At 42.3% G+C, this 13,299-nt stretch overlaps 1 protein-coding gene across 28 annotated transcripts in view; it reads left to right on the top strand.

The window, feature by feature from the left end:
* Nucleotides 1-13,299, top strand: part of ABLIM1 (actin binding LIM protein 1) — a 303,758-nt gene that overhangs the window by 239,190 nt on the left and 51,269 nt on the right. For all 28 annotated transcript variants that reach the window (XM_023240969.2, XM_019813866.3, XM_045040719.1 and 25 more), the window contains exon 7: nt 11,809-11,896. In XM_023240969.2, the coding sequence (XP_023096737.1) occupies nt 11,809-11,896 (88 nt within the window). The remainder of the gene's footprint in view (nt 1-11,808; nt 11,897-13,299) is intronic.

Here is a 13,299-nt window from a genome sequence, read left to right as displayed (position 1 = left end):
GTACAACTACATACAGCATCATGGATAATTCTCGCAGCAAATCAAGTAAAAGAAGCCAGACGTATTTGCTTCCATTTGTGTAAACTTCAAAACCAGGTAAAACTAGCATATGGAGTTAGAAGTCAGCATAGTGAATAGGAGTCATGGGACCAGGAGAGGGCATGAGGGGGGCTTCTGCGTGCAGATGACGTTCTCTTTCTTGCTCTGGATGCATTTATGAAAATTCACTCAAATGTACACAATTTGTGCATTTGTCTTAATGCGTGTTATACCTCAACAAAGAAGTCTACCTAAATGAAAAAATAAAGGCATTCCTCCTTCCTACTCCAAAGAAGAGGCGGGAAGGTATATTCAAGACTTCCTACCTACCTTGTAAGGGAGAACAATCTGATATGATATATAAAATGGCATTTTTGATAGCTAAGAAAAACAAAGCATAGACTAGATTGCACCAACTGCTGACAAAGCACCTGGTCGGGGAATACCAAATTCAGCTAACACCCAAGGAAATTCAACACCAGATCCTCAGGTCACTGGTTACCCTCTAAACTATGCTGTATTTCTTAATAACTTACTTACCAGAAGAGAATAATGGGATGATGTTTCCCATGCTATTTAGTCAGTTTCAAGGAAGTTTGGCACCTGGGAGACATGACCTTGCTATTATTGAATCTGAAAACGACAGGCAGGCTGGAACTACCAGGCCTGCTTTGTAAGGGTTTAGGGTCACACTGTCCCGTACCGTGAAGATCGCCTATGTCAGGAAATAACATTTAGGATAGTTGGCCTTAAAGGCCTTGGTATTATTTACAGTGCTTTTTTTTAAGTTTTTTTTTTTAATATATTTTGAGGGGGGGTGGGTAGAGAGAGTGGAGAGAGAGAGAAACCCAAACAGGTTCCACGCTGTCAGCGCAGAGCCCGACACAGGGCTCGATCTCATGAACCGTGAGATCCTGACCTGAGCTGAAATCAAGAGTCAGTTGCTTAACCAGCTGAGCCACTTAGGTGCCCCCATTTATGGTGTTTTTTTTTTTAAATAACATTTGAGTGGGTGATGGGCATTGAGGAGGGCACTTGTTGGGATGAGCCCTGGATGTTGTATAGAAACCAATTTGACAATAAATTATATATATTTTTTTAAAAAGTGAAAAAAGAAAGAAAAAATAAATAGATAACATTTGATCGCGCTGTTGATGGCTGGGAGCAGGAGGGACAGTGGAAGTAAAGTTTTTGTTAAGAACTTAAATTATCTAGTCTTTCTTTAGCATTAGCAAATTGTAAAATGCGAAGGCCTTAATTTTGTATGATGCACTATTATTTGTATTCTTAGAGAAAGGAAAAGAAGTTGAAAGATGATCCTAAGAGCCAGGGTGGACCTCAGCGGGGGCCTCCCTTGTAACCTGAACAACCGAGGGCTAGGAAAGCTGCAGGACCTGGGGGTTCTACACAGCTTGGAATTGGACAGACCTGAATTCAGATGACAGATCTATCCCTTGCTAACCAAGTAACCTCGGACAATTTCTTGGTCTTGCTAATGTTTGATTTCCTCACCTGTTAAACTGAGTGTAGCACCGACTTCACAGTGCTGCAGGGAGGGTCAGAAGGGATATGGCTTATGGGGTGCTCAGCACAGTGTCTGGAAACAAGTAAATAATGAAATTATAGCTGAAGCACTGAAGTGCATCCGTCACTTCTCTTTGGGCGGCCGTAATGGTGCGGGGAATAGTAGGCTCATCAACGTAGAGGTTTTCTGATAAGGGTTTCTGATACTAACTCGCCAGACGTTGGGAGAGCACTTGCTGTGCGCAAAGCAAGAGCGATCCTAGAGGTACGGAGATAGCGGTGGGACCGATGTCTTCAAAGGCATGCATAATCCAACATGAAAGAAAAAGAAAAAGCTCCCCTGCGTCGACTGGTACCAGGTACTCGGTGATCAACATACCTTTGGTTGTTTCATTTTCATAATAATCCTACCTGGCCGCTTTTCTAATGCCAGTTGGTACAGATAAAGAAATGATTCCAGAGGAGAACCCAAGGCCACAGTGTTTGCAAGACCAGCAGGCAGACCTCCGGGTTCTCTTGATGCCAAAGCCCATCTCTTTCCCTTCCGTGTTGCACAGTGGGGTGGGGCAGACAGCCCAGCCATAATAAATAGTGGCAAAATTAAATACGTTTGACAGTGGAAGCACAGAGCCGTGGGAACGTCAGGGAGAGGTGAGGTTCAAATGTAGACACTCCCCTTGATTAGTTTCAGATTTGCGTTTTGTCGTCAACGTAGTTATTTGCTCTGCCTTCGGTTTGGCAAAATAGCCAAGATAGATGTTAGGTTAGTAAGGTGTCTCTTACCACTCATCTTAACCATCTTTTTGCATCATACAGGAATCACTTTTCTAGTTGCCTAAGATTTCTGAAAAAGAAACAACGCAGGTGTTGTGATGGTATTGATCCAAGAGAGTTGAATTTGTATCCTAAGATCTGGGATATTTCCCAGTTCTGACACTTAGCCGTGTGACCTTGGTGCAGCACATCATCTGTCCTCTGAGCCTGTTTAACCAGCATAAAACAAAAAGAATGATGTCGTCTATTTCAAAGGGTCAGAAAAGAATCCAGTTAGATATTGTGTGTGAAAGCACACAGCCAAAGAGCCAACCCGGGAGAGTCCCAGGAGCTACGCTAAAGGGAATCACCCGGGTTTTGATTTCTACTTCTCATGTGGTTCTGGGAAAATTACTTCATCTCTCTGTAGTCTGCTTTCTCTTCTTGTACGAAAAGAATGGTACTTCTTCTGAAGACAGAGAAATAATAATGACATTAGTGAACTACTTTTTTGTAAGCCCTTTGTAAACATTCGAATCTTCAGATAATTGCTAACAATGCAATATTATATATGCATATCTAGCTTTCTATATATAAAGGCACATTTGATTCTGGAGAAAGAATCCATTCCTTTCAACAACTCTCCAGAAGAATCTGAACTCCCCACCCCCACCCCAAAAGGAACGAAGGCATGTGTCATTGCAGACAGTGAGTAGAACAATTCCTCCTATCTTCCCAGTCAGGTCCCTTGCACACCACCCCACTGTTCCCACTGTTCACTGTTTTCCTTCTTCCCTTCCCTTCCCTTCCCTTCCCTTCCCTTCCCTTCCCTTCCCTTCCCTTCCCTTCCCTTCCCTTCTTTATTTCTATTGGCATGTCTCTTTATCAAGGAATAGTTTACATACCATACAATTCACTCATTGTAAGTGTGTGGTCTGATTATTTTTATTACACGTATACAGTTGTGCAGCTATCACTATAATGCAATGTTAGGACTTTTCAGCCACCCCATCTCGACTGCTCATCTGCAGTCCATCCTACTCCCGTCCTACCCCAATCCCATTTCCAGCAACCACTCACCTACTTTATATTGCCTTCATCTTGCCGTTCCTAGAAACTTCACATAAATGGAACCATACAATCCACAGTCCTTTGAGTCTGGCTCCTTTCATGTCACATAATGTCATTGAGGTTCATCTGTTTGTTGCATAGATCGATAGTTTGTTCCTTTCAATACGAACAATAGCTTTGCAGTATTCCATTACTCCACATTTTGTTTGTTGACCAGCTGAGAGCCATTTGGATTGTTTCCAATTTGGGGTTATTAGGAATAACCCTGCTGTGAACTTTTGCACAGAAGCCTTTGTGTGGACATATGTTATCATTTCTCTTAGTTTAAAACCTAGTAGTATGCTGGGTCGCAAGGTATATTTATGTCCAACCTTTTGAGAAACTTCCAGAAGTTTCCAAACTAGCTGTACCATTTTACATTCTCAGCAGTGGATGAGTGTATCACTTTCCCCACATCCTCCTCAGCACTTGGTATGGCCAATCTTTTTAATTATAGCCATTGTAACCAGTGTGTATGTATTTATTCAGCATGCATATATCTCCTTTTGTGAAGTGTTTATTTAAATCTTTGCCCATTTTTTTCAATTGAGTTGCTTGGCCACTTATTTTGCATTGTCATCGTTCTTTGTATATTCTAGATACCTGTCTTTTTTTTAGAAATGCGATTTGCAGCGATGTCTTCCAATCTGTGACTCAGAGGTATCACGATACCTTTTGAAGAGAAAAAGATTTTAATCCTGATGACATTCAGCTTATCAATCTTTTTCTCTTATGAATTATGTTTTTGTAGACTAAGAAATATTAAACCAAGGTCACAAAATTCTTCTTTGATGTTTTTGTCTAGAAGCATTATAGTTTTAGCTTGTATATTTAGGTCTGTGATTCATTTTAAGTTAATTTTTTGTTTATGGTGTGAGGTAGGGTTTGCTTGAATATATAGATCTAATTGTCCCCTCATCATTTTTTGGAAAGACTACGCCTTCCCCATCAAATTGCCTTGGCATTTTACTTAAAATTAATTAACCATGAATGTGGTAATTTATTTTGGAATTCTCTCTTCTATTCCGTTGACCTATAAGTCTATCCCTTAAAGTCTATACTTTAAAGTCTAAAGTATAGACCTTAAAGTCTATACTTTAAGTCTTCTGACTTTATCCTATTCTTTTAAATTTTTTTTTTTACTCTCTTGGGTCCTCTGCATTGCCACATAAATCGTAGGTCAGCTTTTCAATCTCTACAAATAATCCGGCTTGGATTTTGTAGAGATTGCACTGAACGTATAGGTCAATTTAAAGAGACTGGTTATGTCCCGTGGGAATGCACACATTTACAGATAACATGTATCTAACACTGTTAAATTGTAAAGACTGCTTTAAAGTTTTTGCACTTGATTCCCTGGAAGGAGATGAGAAAGCACTAACCATCTGCAAAAATCCAATATGCATTTACACTGAGATGTTGCCACTTTTTTCATTCTTTACCCCTCATTAAAAGAAGGGAGTTGGTGTTCTGTCTTTTATATTTTGAGCAGCTGGTCAAAGGGAACCAGATCATTGGGAGGTGGTGGTATATTTGTCTCCACTCTGTTTTGTGCATCTTCACTGGAGTAGATGAGCTGTGACCCCTCCCTCTGACACAGCACACGTGTTTGAAGCAAACACTCAAGGTTGCAGCCGCAGTTGGGTGGCTAAGGCCGTCTGGCTGCAGGATGTTCTCATCTGTGCAGGTTGGCTTTGCACAGACTTGTGTAGAACCCTCCGGGCTTTGGGAAAGCTGCCTGGGCAAACTGATTTGTTCACCTTTGCCCAGGATACAAAATTTGGGCCAGGGCACACCCTCATTCTCCTGCCTGTTCGGGGTGCTGCATTATGGGAAACACCCTCCTGGAACAGGTGAGTGTTCAACTTGGAGATCAAGCCAGTCCAGTCACATTGGAAACCTCTCCCATTTCAAGAGAAAAACCCAGCAGACTTAAAGACGGCTGAGTCAGCCCCCACACTGCCCTTCTGCAGGAGTCAAACAGGGAACTTGCGTGCTTCTGCCTCTCCCTCCCCACCCATGCACCTGCCATGTAAGCAACAAATCCTTGTTACACCTTTGGCTTCTTCATCTACCATCAGGTTGAGGGTTTGGGGACCACCCAGACGGGTGTTTCCTCAGTTCTTGATGATTTGTATACTCATTTCAGTGCTTATAAAACAAAAAAAAAGAAGCTGATTTCTTAAATCCCCCGCCTTAAAGCCATTGAACCCATTTTTGAAAGAATCTTGAGTGTTGCTTATGCACAGTACCATTAGAAAACTCCTGATCTAGGCCAACATACTTACCTCACGTGTTTATATGTCCTTCATCTAAAGTCACTGTCAATCAGAGCTGTATTTGCAAGAGTCTTGGGGACAGAAAAGCAATTTGTTTATTCCTTTGGGTATTCTAAGCAAATCATCTGTAAATCAAGTTAGATCTTTAAGAAAAAAAACGGCAACCTAGACCTTGATAGTTTAACTTCCCCATATGGAAATGACTACATTCAATCAACTTTCAGTACCACACCATTGGTTTTTCTCAGGGGTCTATATAAGAAACTACCTGAACGTTTCCAACCATCGGCAAAATTAGCGCGGAAGATGATTTTCCATTCCAGAGCCAGGGTCCTCCATAAGAATTTTCTTGGTGCTTTTAGAGGGGCAGACCTGGACACAAAGCCGAGCTCTACTTTTTGGAAGCACCAGGGACTTCGAGTGTTGGACATTGTCCACTTTGAGCGTTAGTTTCTTTGCTTACCGGTATAAGACAATAAAATAGCACCTACATCACGGGAGTGTAGTGAGACCGGTCCCTTAAAGTCCTTGATGCAATGCCTTGCACAGAGTAAGACCCAATGGCAGTTCAGCCTACAATGACTGTTCATTTATTTAGAATAGGAAACCTCACCTCTCTAGTCACAGTTGTATGTGGCCATTTTTTTCACACAGTGAGACTTTGTGGCTCATTTTCCCTTTTGTCTTCATCTAGTGAGAAACTCAGATCACAGTAGGTTTGTCTGAGTGTGGAGCCTTGATATTTTCTTTTCCCCTAAGGTTTTTGTCCAGTTGTTCACAGATCATGACCTTCTCTGATAAGAATCTGCAAGTCCTTTCTGGACGAAGGTAGGGCATAAGTTATAAATGGCTGAAGGTTGACTTCAAGAGCCATCATTCACATCGCCTAGGCTCGTGTCGGGAGTAGGGCACTCTGAGGGAAAGAGGTAAAGAAAAACTAAAAAGGACAGTTGGTCATCCAGGAGCTAAGCAGATTATCAGGCAAGCAGATTATCTGTCCAAGGATGGGTTCTGTAATTACAGTTCTCTTTCGCCACTCCCAGAGGGCTGTTACAGTCAGCACAGGGCGTAGGGCATCCAGAAATCCTCCTGGGTATAAGGCACTATGGAGTCATTGCTTAAACTCCATTCCCTACCATCAAGAATTTCCTCTCTCTACCCAAATTGCTTTTCTGTTAACACTGTTGTGTGAGCTCGTAGAGCTATGGGGTTTCACACAGAATCACAGAATTTTATGGCTGCATGGGACTTGCAATTGTTTAGTTCAGCCCTTCACTTTTTACAGATGAGGGGCCGGGGGCTTGGAGAGGGTATGTAGTGGCATCATTGAGGTCTTATGGGTAACACATTAACGAGTGACACCCATTCTCTTGATTCCAAACATGGTAACCCTTTCCCAGGGGTCCCCCTCATCCACAAGGAGTTCAGAACTATCTGCTCTGCTAGACGATGGATTTTATCAAAAGCTTGGTGCCTTCAATTAAATCCTGCCTTACAGTAACAGTATTACTCCAGATGGTATTCTAGTCTGTATGCTAAAGTTCCTACTCCAATTTAGAGATTAACCAAATAGTAATAATTACCACAGAAGTCTGACATAATCAGCACTATGAAAGGCAAGCAGTTTTTTGCACTTTGAATGTGCAGGCAGGTGCTTTATAAAACTCAGCTACATAAGCAAGTTGTCTATTTTCCAGAGAGTTTAATGCCAGCCAGAATGTAGATGCTTAACATGTGCACTTTGAATATGTGAAAAAGAAGAAAATAGGTTAGAAGTTTTTTTACACAGCAGGATACAGAGACGGGCGGAGAACAGTGATTGCAGAGCTCTGGTGAGCCCCACAGCACATCTGGTCCCACAGGCTCAGGCACAGCTAGAGTTGCAGGGTGTGGGCTTGGGGCCAGGTACCTGGTTAACCGTCACTTAGGAAGTCACCTGTCATAACAAAGCCCACACTGTGCTGTAAAACTTGATGATCCATAGCCGCCTCTCCACAATGAATCGTACGTTTACTGTCTGTTCTAACGTAGGCACTCTATACTCTTCCATTTTACTCATGATCCGAAATACTTTTCCTTCTTCTACAAACGACTGCAGTGTGAACGATTTTGATGCAACTGTGTCCGTTTGGGGAGTTAGTTTGCATATGAGCCCGCGTCTTTGTTCAGCTCTGATCCTTCTCCTGGCCCTGTGCGCAGGGCTTGACTGTGAACCGTCATGGTGCCGGTATAAGAAGAAATGAAAGAGAAGAGGTGGCTCACACATGCAAAGCAGAGGCTCCCTTGGCCTTGAGCCCCTGGCCCCGTGGTCCCCTAGGATGCACTGCTACAAAAACAGGGCCGTGAAATGGCCCTTGAGTCTGGCCGACCACATTACTTGACATGTTCAGCATTGGGAGACGAAGCAGGTACATGAGTCAAGACCAATGTCCCTGGCATTATGATAGTATTGTTTCTTAGCAGTGCTTTCTGCCAATAATTCATAGACCACAGCCTGGCACATGGGGCCTTGGCATATCTTCCATCCACCTTGTGTGACAGCTCAGGTGGCACCATTACTCTTCTGTGCTTGTCCTTGGGCAAGAACAGGCACCGAGAAGGCCTTTTACCAGCCTCCCAAACTGCACTAAGAAGCCTTTCTGTGAATGGCCCTGAGACCACCTCTGTGCTGAGGATTACTGCTGTTGTTCCTATGATTTATGATGATAGTGTGCCACACCGTTTTCAAAATACTACATCATCGCTCACCCTCACAACGTCACTCCGAGGTAGTTCTAGCAGTGTGGTGCTGTATGGTTAGAGAGGCTGCAACCTTCACAAGACCCCACAGTGCCAAAACTGGATTTGAATCCAGTCCCACCTACCCCAGCGTCTCCACACTTTCAACTAGGGCTTTATGCGTCTACATTATAGGCATTCCTGTTCTGCATGATTTTTTTCCCTTGGTAACGTTAGTTTTGAACTCTTTCCATGTAAGTTTATTTCATTCTTTTAATGGCTACGTAGGATTGAATGTTTTGTCTGACTACTTTCTGATTTAGGTTGCTTTCTGTTTCTTTGTTCTTTCCTGTTGTAAATAATATTGAAGACCGTCGATACAAACGCCTTTAAGCACAGGTATGAGAATTTCTGTAGGATGGCTTCCTAGAAATGGAATTGTGTGTCAGAGAGTTTGTGCATATTAAATGTTAATAAATATTGCCAGAGTTTCCTTCCAAAAAGAATTTTGCTCACCGACAGTGTGTGAGATGCCTATTTCCTGACATTAGTCTTTTTGTCATTGCCAGTTTGGTGAAGAAAAATATTTTTTTTTTCTAAATTGTGTTTCCCTGATTCCTGGTGGAGCTGAGCTAATTTTTATTTGAGGGGTCATCTACATGTCTTCTGGAAATTGCCTTTTGCCCTTATTGCTACTTATTTTTTATTAGAGACACTCTTTATATATTATGGGTAATAATCTTGTATCTGAAATGTGTGCCAAGTATTTTTTTCCCTGTTACTTCTCTTTTAACTTTATGTCTAGACATTTTTCTCTGTGTACACTGTCATTATTTGTGTTTATTGTGTTTCTAGATTTAGCCTTGTTCAGGAAGCCATTCCTACCCCAAGTTTCCTAAATTATCTCCTATATGTCCTTCTAATATTTCTACATTTTTGTTTCTGTTTAGCTCTGTAACTCTCTAGAACTCTTTTTTGGATAAGTTATGAGTCAGGAATCTAGATTTACCTTTCTTTACATGGAGAGTCCATTGTTCTCACCATTAATGGAATAATCCATTCTGTAACTCATTTGAAATGCCACCATAATCATAGACTAAATTCTCTTGTGTATAGCTGTGCAATGGGTTCCTCTGACTTATCTGTTTTGCCAATTTATTTTCTATTCCTGTACCAACATTGAAGCACTTGAATTATTTGCGCCTTTAGAATACTTTTCATGGGGCACCTGGGTGGCTCTGTCAGTTAAGCATCCGACTTTAGCTCAGTTTCAACTCACGGTCTATGAGTTTGAGCCCAGTGTTGGGCTCCGTGCTGACAGCTCAGAGCCTGGAGCCTACCTCGGATTCTGTGTCTCCCTCTCTCTCTGCCCGGCCCCCTCTCAAAAATAAACAAACATTAAAAAAAATTTTTTTAAGAATGACTTTTTATGTCAGGAAAGGAAAATCTTTATTGATGCTCTGTCTTTCAAAAAAATGTCTGTATATTTGTGTATTTTTTTTTCCATATGAAGTTACAGAATCAGCTTGTCTATAGACAAAAGCCCTGTGAGCATTTTAATTGGGAATGCATTGCAATAATAGATTTATTTTAGATAATTGTAGATAAATTGACATCTTTAAATATTTGGTTTTCTCATCCAGAAATATTGCATGTTTTTTAGCCTTTTATGTCCGTCAACTAGGTTCTACCATTTTCTTTATGTCAGTCTCACGTTGAAGGCTTTGTCTGTTGTGATTTAGAAACGGAGTCCCATTTTCCCATTATGCTGACCGAATTTGTATTGCTAGTCAGTACGAAAGCTATTGGGTTTTCTGTGTTAATTTTTAATCTAGCTATTGGAACTCTTTCATTAGCAATCTTTATACGTCTCTTATCACGTTGGCTAGGACTAGACCAAGGTAGAAAACCTTTGGTGAAAGTGTAAGTCATTGTCTTGGTGTTATCTTTGTTGAGAATGCACCTAATGTTGCACCACTAAATAGGATAGATACACCATATCAGTTTGGAGAACTTTCTTCCCACTCCCAGCTTACTGAGGAGTGTGCTTTTCACTAGAGGCCACCCAAGATTCCTGTCAAGGTGCCTTCTTTCACTCACATTTGACCCTGGATGGTCTAAGGGAAGGAGCTACTTTGTGCGACATTTCCTATGCTTCCTTCATCCCCTGAGGGAAAAATAAGTAAGTAAGTAAGTGTGAACCAAAACAAGAATGCCTCTTCTAGAATTTTCTGACTGGGCACCATTGGCCAGATTTCATTCCTGGCTTCTATTTTGAAATAACTTCCTTTTTTTTCCCCCACTTGATTGTCTTAAGCAACCAACCAGCATCTCACGCTCTGGTTGCTAAGTGGCTTTTGCAGTTTCTACTGGAGGGTGTGAGAAAGGAATCACTACCTGACCTCTGGTTTCCTGTTGAGATTTCATGCAGGCGCAGGGTGCAGCTACTTCTGACTCTGTGCTCTCAGCCCTGCCTTGCATGTGGCCCATGCGAAAGAAGTGTTGCACGGTTGGTTGAGAAAATGATTTCATCGCAGAGTACCTTTGGTAATTTTTAGGTGGTAAGGATTTTTTGCTAAGTGATAAAAAAGATTTCATTTTGTCAGGCATGCATTTGGAGCGTGACTCTAATGTGACTTGGCACCTGTCTGGAGAATTGTCCCTGTGTCCAGTGACATTTTGCTTTGGGGAAGTCAACACCTGCTGTGCTGGCATCTGTCATATTCAGGAATGTGAAATGCTCATGAATAATGCAGGGCCAACCTCAGTAAAGTGCCTTCTTCAGAAACCACTTAATGTAAGACTTTGATAAAAGATCGTTGTAAGCAACACAGAAGAGACTTTGGGGTCCTTCTGAGGTAAAAGTTGTGGATGATGCCTCTTACCATGGTTTTTCTCCTCTTGATGCAAGCTAGATTTTATTACTTTTAGACAGTTTAGCTAAGGAAGCAAAAAACCTGCTAAATATGGGAATCCTGTCTTTTTATTGCTTTAATACAAACCAATATTAGTCTTCGCCTCCATTTGGGTGTTGTTTTGTGGGGGTAGGGTTTTTTGGAGATGGAGTGGGCTTATCACAGGCACGTGGCGAGTCACTGGCAACCATCCATGGGTACCCAGGCCAGGGGACAAACGGGCTCCAGAAACCCCGAGAAGCAAAGCTGCCCCATCACCCAGGCACAAGTAGCTGGTCTGTGAGCCCCTTCCTGTTCTAATGGGGCGGCCTCAGCTTCCAGGGCTGTTGACGTAGGAGGCGTTGGTCAACTGGGCACTTACTTTTCCCGCCTCAGCTGTTTCTTTTTTTCCTCCAAATCCCCGAGTCCAGAAAAGAGGCTGAGAGCTGTGACAGGGTGTAAACTAAGAGCCCCTACCTCTTCTCTTGCAGGCAGGTGACAAACATTACCACCCCAGCTGTGCACGATGCAGCAGGTGCAACCAGATGTTCACAGAAGGAGAGGAAATGTATCTTCAAGGTAAGATGGGCTCGAGAAGCCAGTTAGTTCTCCCCACCGGAGGAAAGAAAACCTTGCTCTGTCTGCTCCTTTTCAGAGAAGGAGGCCTTTCATTAGCCGCAAGGCTCCCCAGATCCAAAATGAACGTGGCCAAAAGTTACCTCAGCAATTAGTATTCATCAGCCAAGCAGTGGGCATGCTGGCAGTGAGCCCCTGAGTCTGTTGAACAAAGGAATGCGATGCTTCTGGAATGAACAAATAGGACTTGATGTTTGGTGCCGTGGAGGTGAGGCAAGGATGAAAATCAGCAACACCTCCTTCCAGCCCTCCCCCCCAGGAATAGGCTTGGGAAAAAAGGCAAAAAGAAAGCATTTCTAGATGCTGCTGGGTCTTTGCTTCGTTCACTGTCCTGCGAGAAGGATTTTTGTTTTTTTGCAAGCTCCAGGCGGCTCTTTCTTAACCGACTGAGCCACCCAGGCGCCCCTTGCAGGCGGCTCTTTCTTATGCATGCTTTCAGGAAGAAGAAATTTGGTGCAATATTTGGTGAATTGCATCACAGAAGTATTTCATCCCTTTAAGATAGCATAGCTCTCATCCTGAAAGAAAGAGAGACGGCAAAAGAAGGAGAGAGAACATACCCAGAGTCCCTGAAAGAGAAATGGAGAGATTTCTGGTGGCGAAGAAATATGTATTACCAGAGGGCCATTAGATGTTTTTTTTTTCATCGAAAATCATTTTGAGAAACATTGCCAGTGTCCAACCACGACTAGTTTTTATCTCCCCTAAAATGCTGAAACTTCTCAGAGAGAAGCTTAGGGAAGGATTCTCTTCCAGTCAAACGGCACCATCTGCACAAACATTTTTCTATTTTTAGCTGGAAAAAGAGCCATTAAATAGACAAGGGCTTATCAGTAAAATTAGCAAGAACCATGAGAGCTGGTACTCATTCGGTTTGGTAATTACTGGGTCTCATCTGCCTTCACATTCATTTCTTTGTTTCTCTGCACGTACCATTATGTGTATTTTTAATGAATGGTTTGCTCTGCTCTCTGTCTTGTTCTTATACAACTAAGAAAAGTCTACAGAAAAGATTCTTGAGTATTAAAGCAAAGCCTTAGCTACCGTCCTCTAAAAAGTGCTCACGGTAGAACTGGACAACCCAAACATCCCTTCGTTTTAATGATCACTCTGGAAAATCTTGATTTAAGACGCCACTCAATTTTAAAGGGCCCGATGAAGGCAAGTGACAAGCTCTCAAATCCGTGGTCTCATGTGGACTTTATGTGACACATTTCCCCGGGGGCAGGCTGTGAATCTGTGTAGCAATAGGCAGGTGTCGCTTTGCATTTTCAGCATGGAGCAGATTTATTCTCCATTTGGTGTCCAGGCTTTGTTTTAGATTTTAGTGTGTCGATTGCAGCCCG

This window comes from Felis catus, chromosome D2 (genome assembly GCF_018350175.1).
Source record: "Felis catus isolate Fca126 chromosome D2, F.catus_Fca126_mat1.0, whole genome shotgun sequence".
NCBI lineage: Eukaryota > Metazoa > Chordata > Mammalia > Carnivora > Felidae > Felis > Felis catus.
This window is presented reverse-complemented; position numbering and strand designations above follow the sequence as displayed.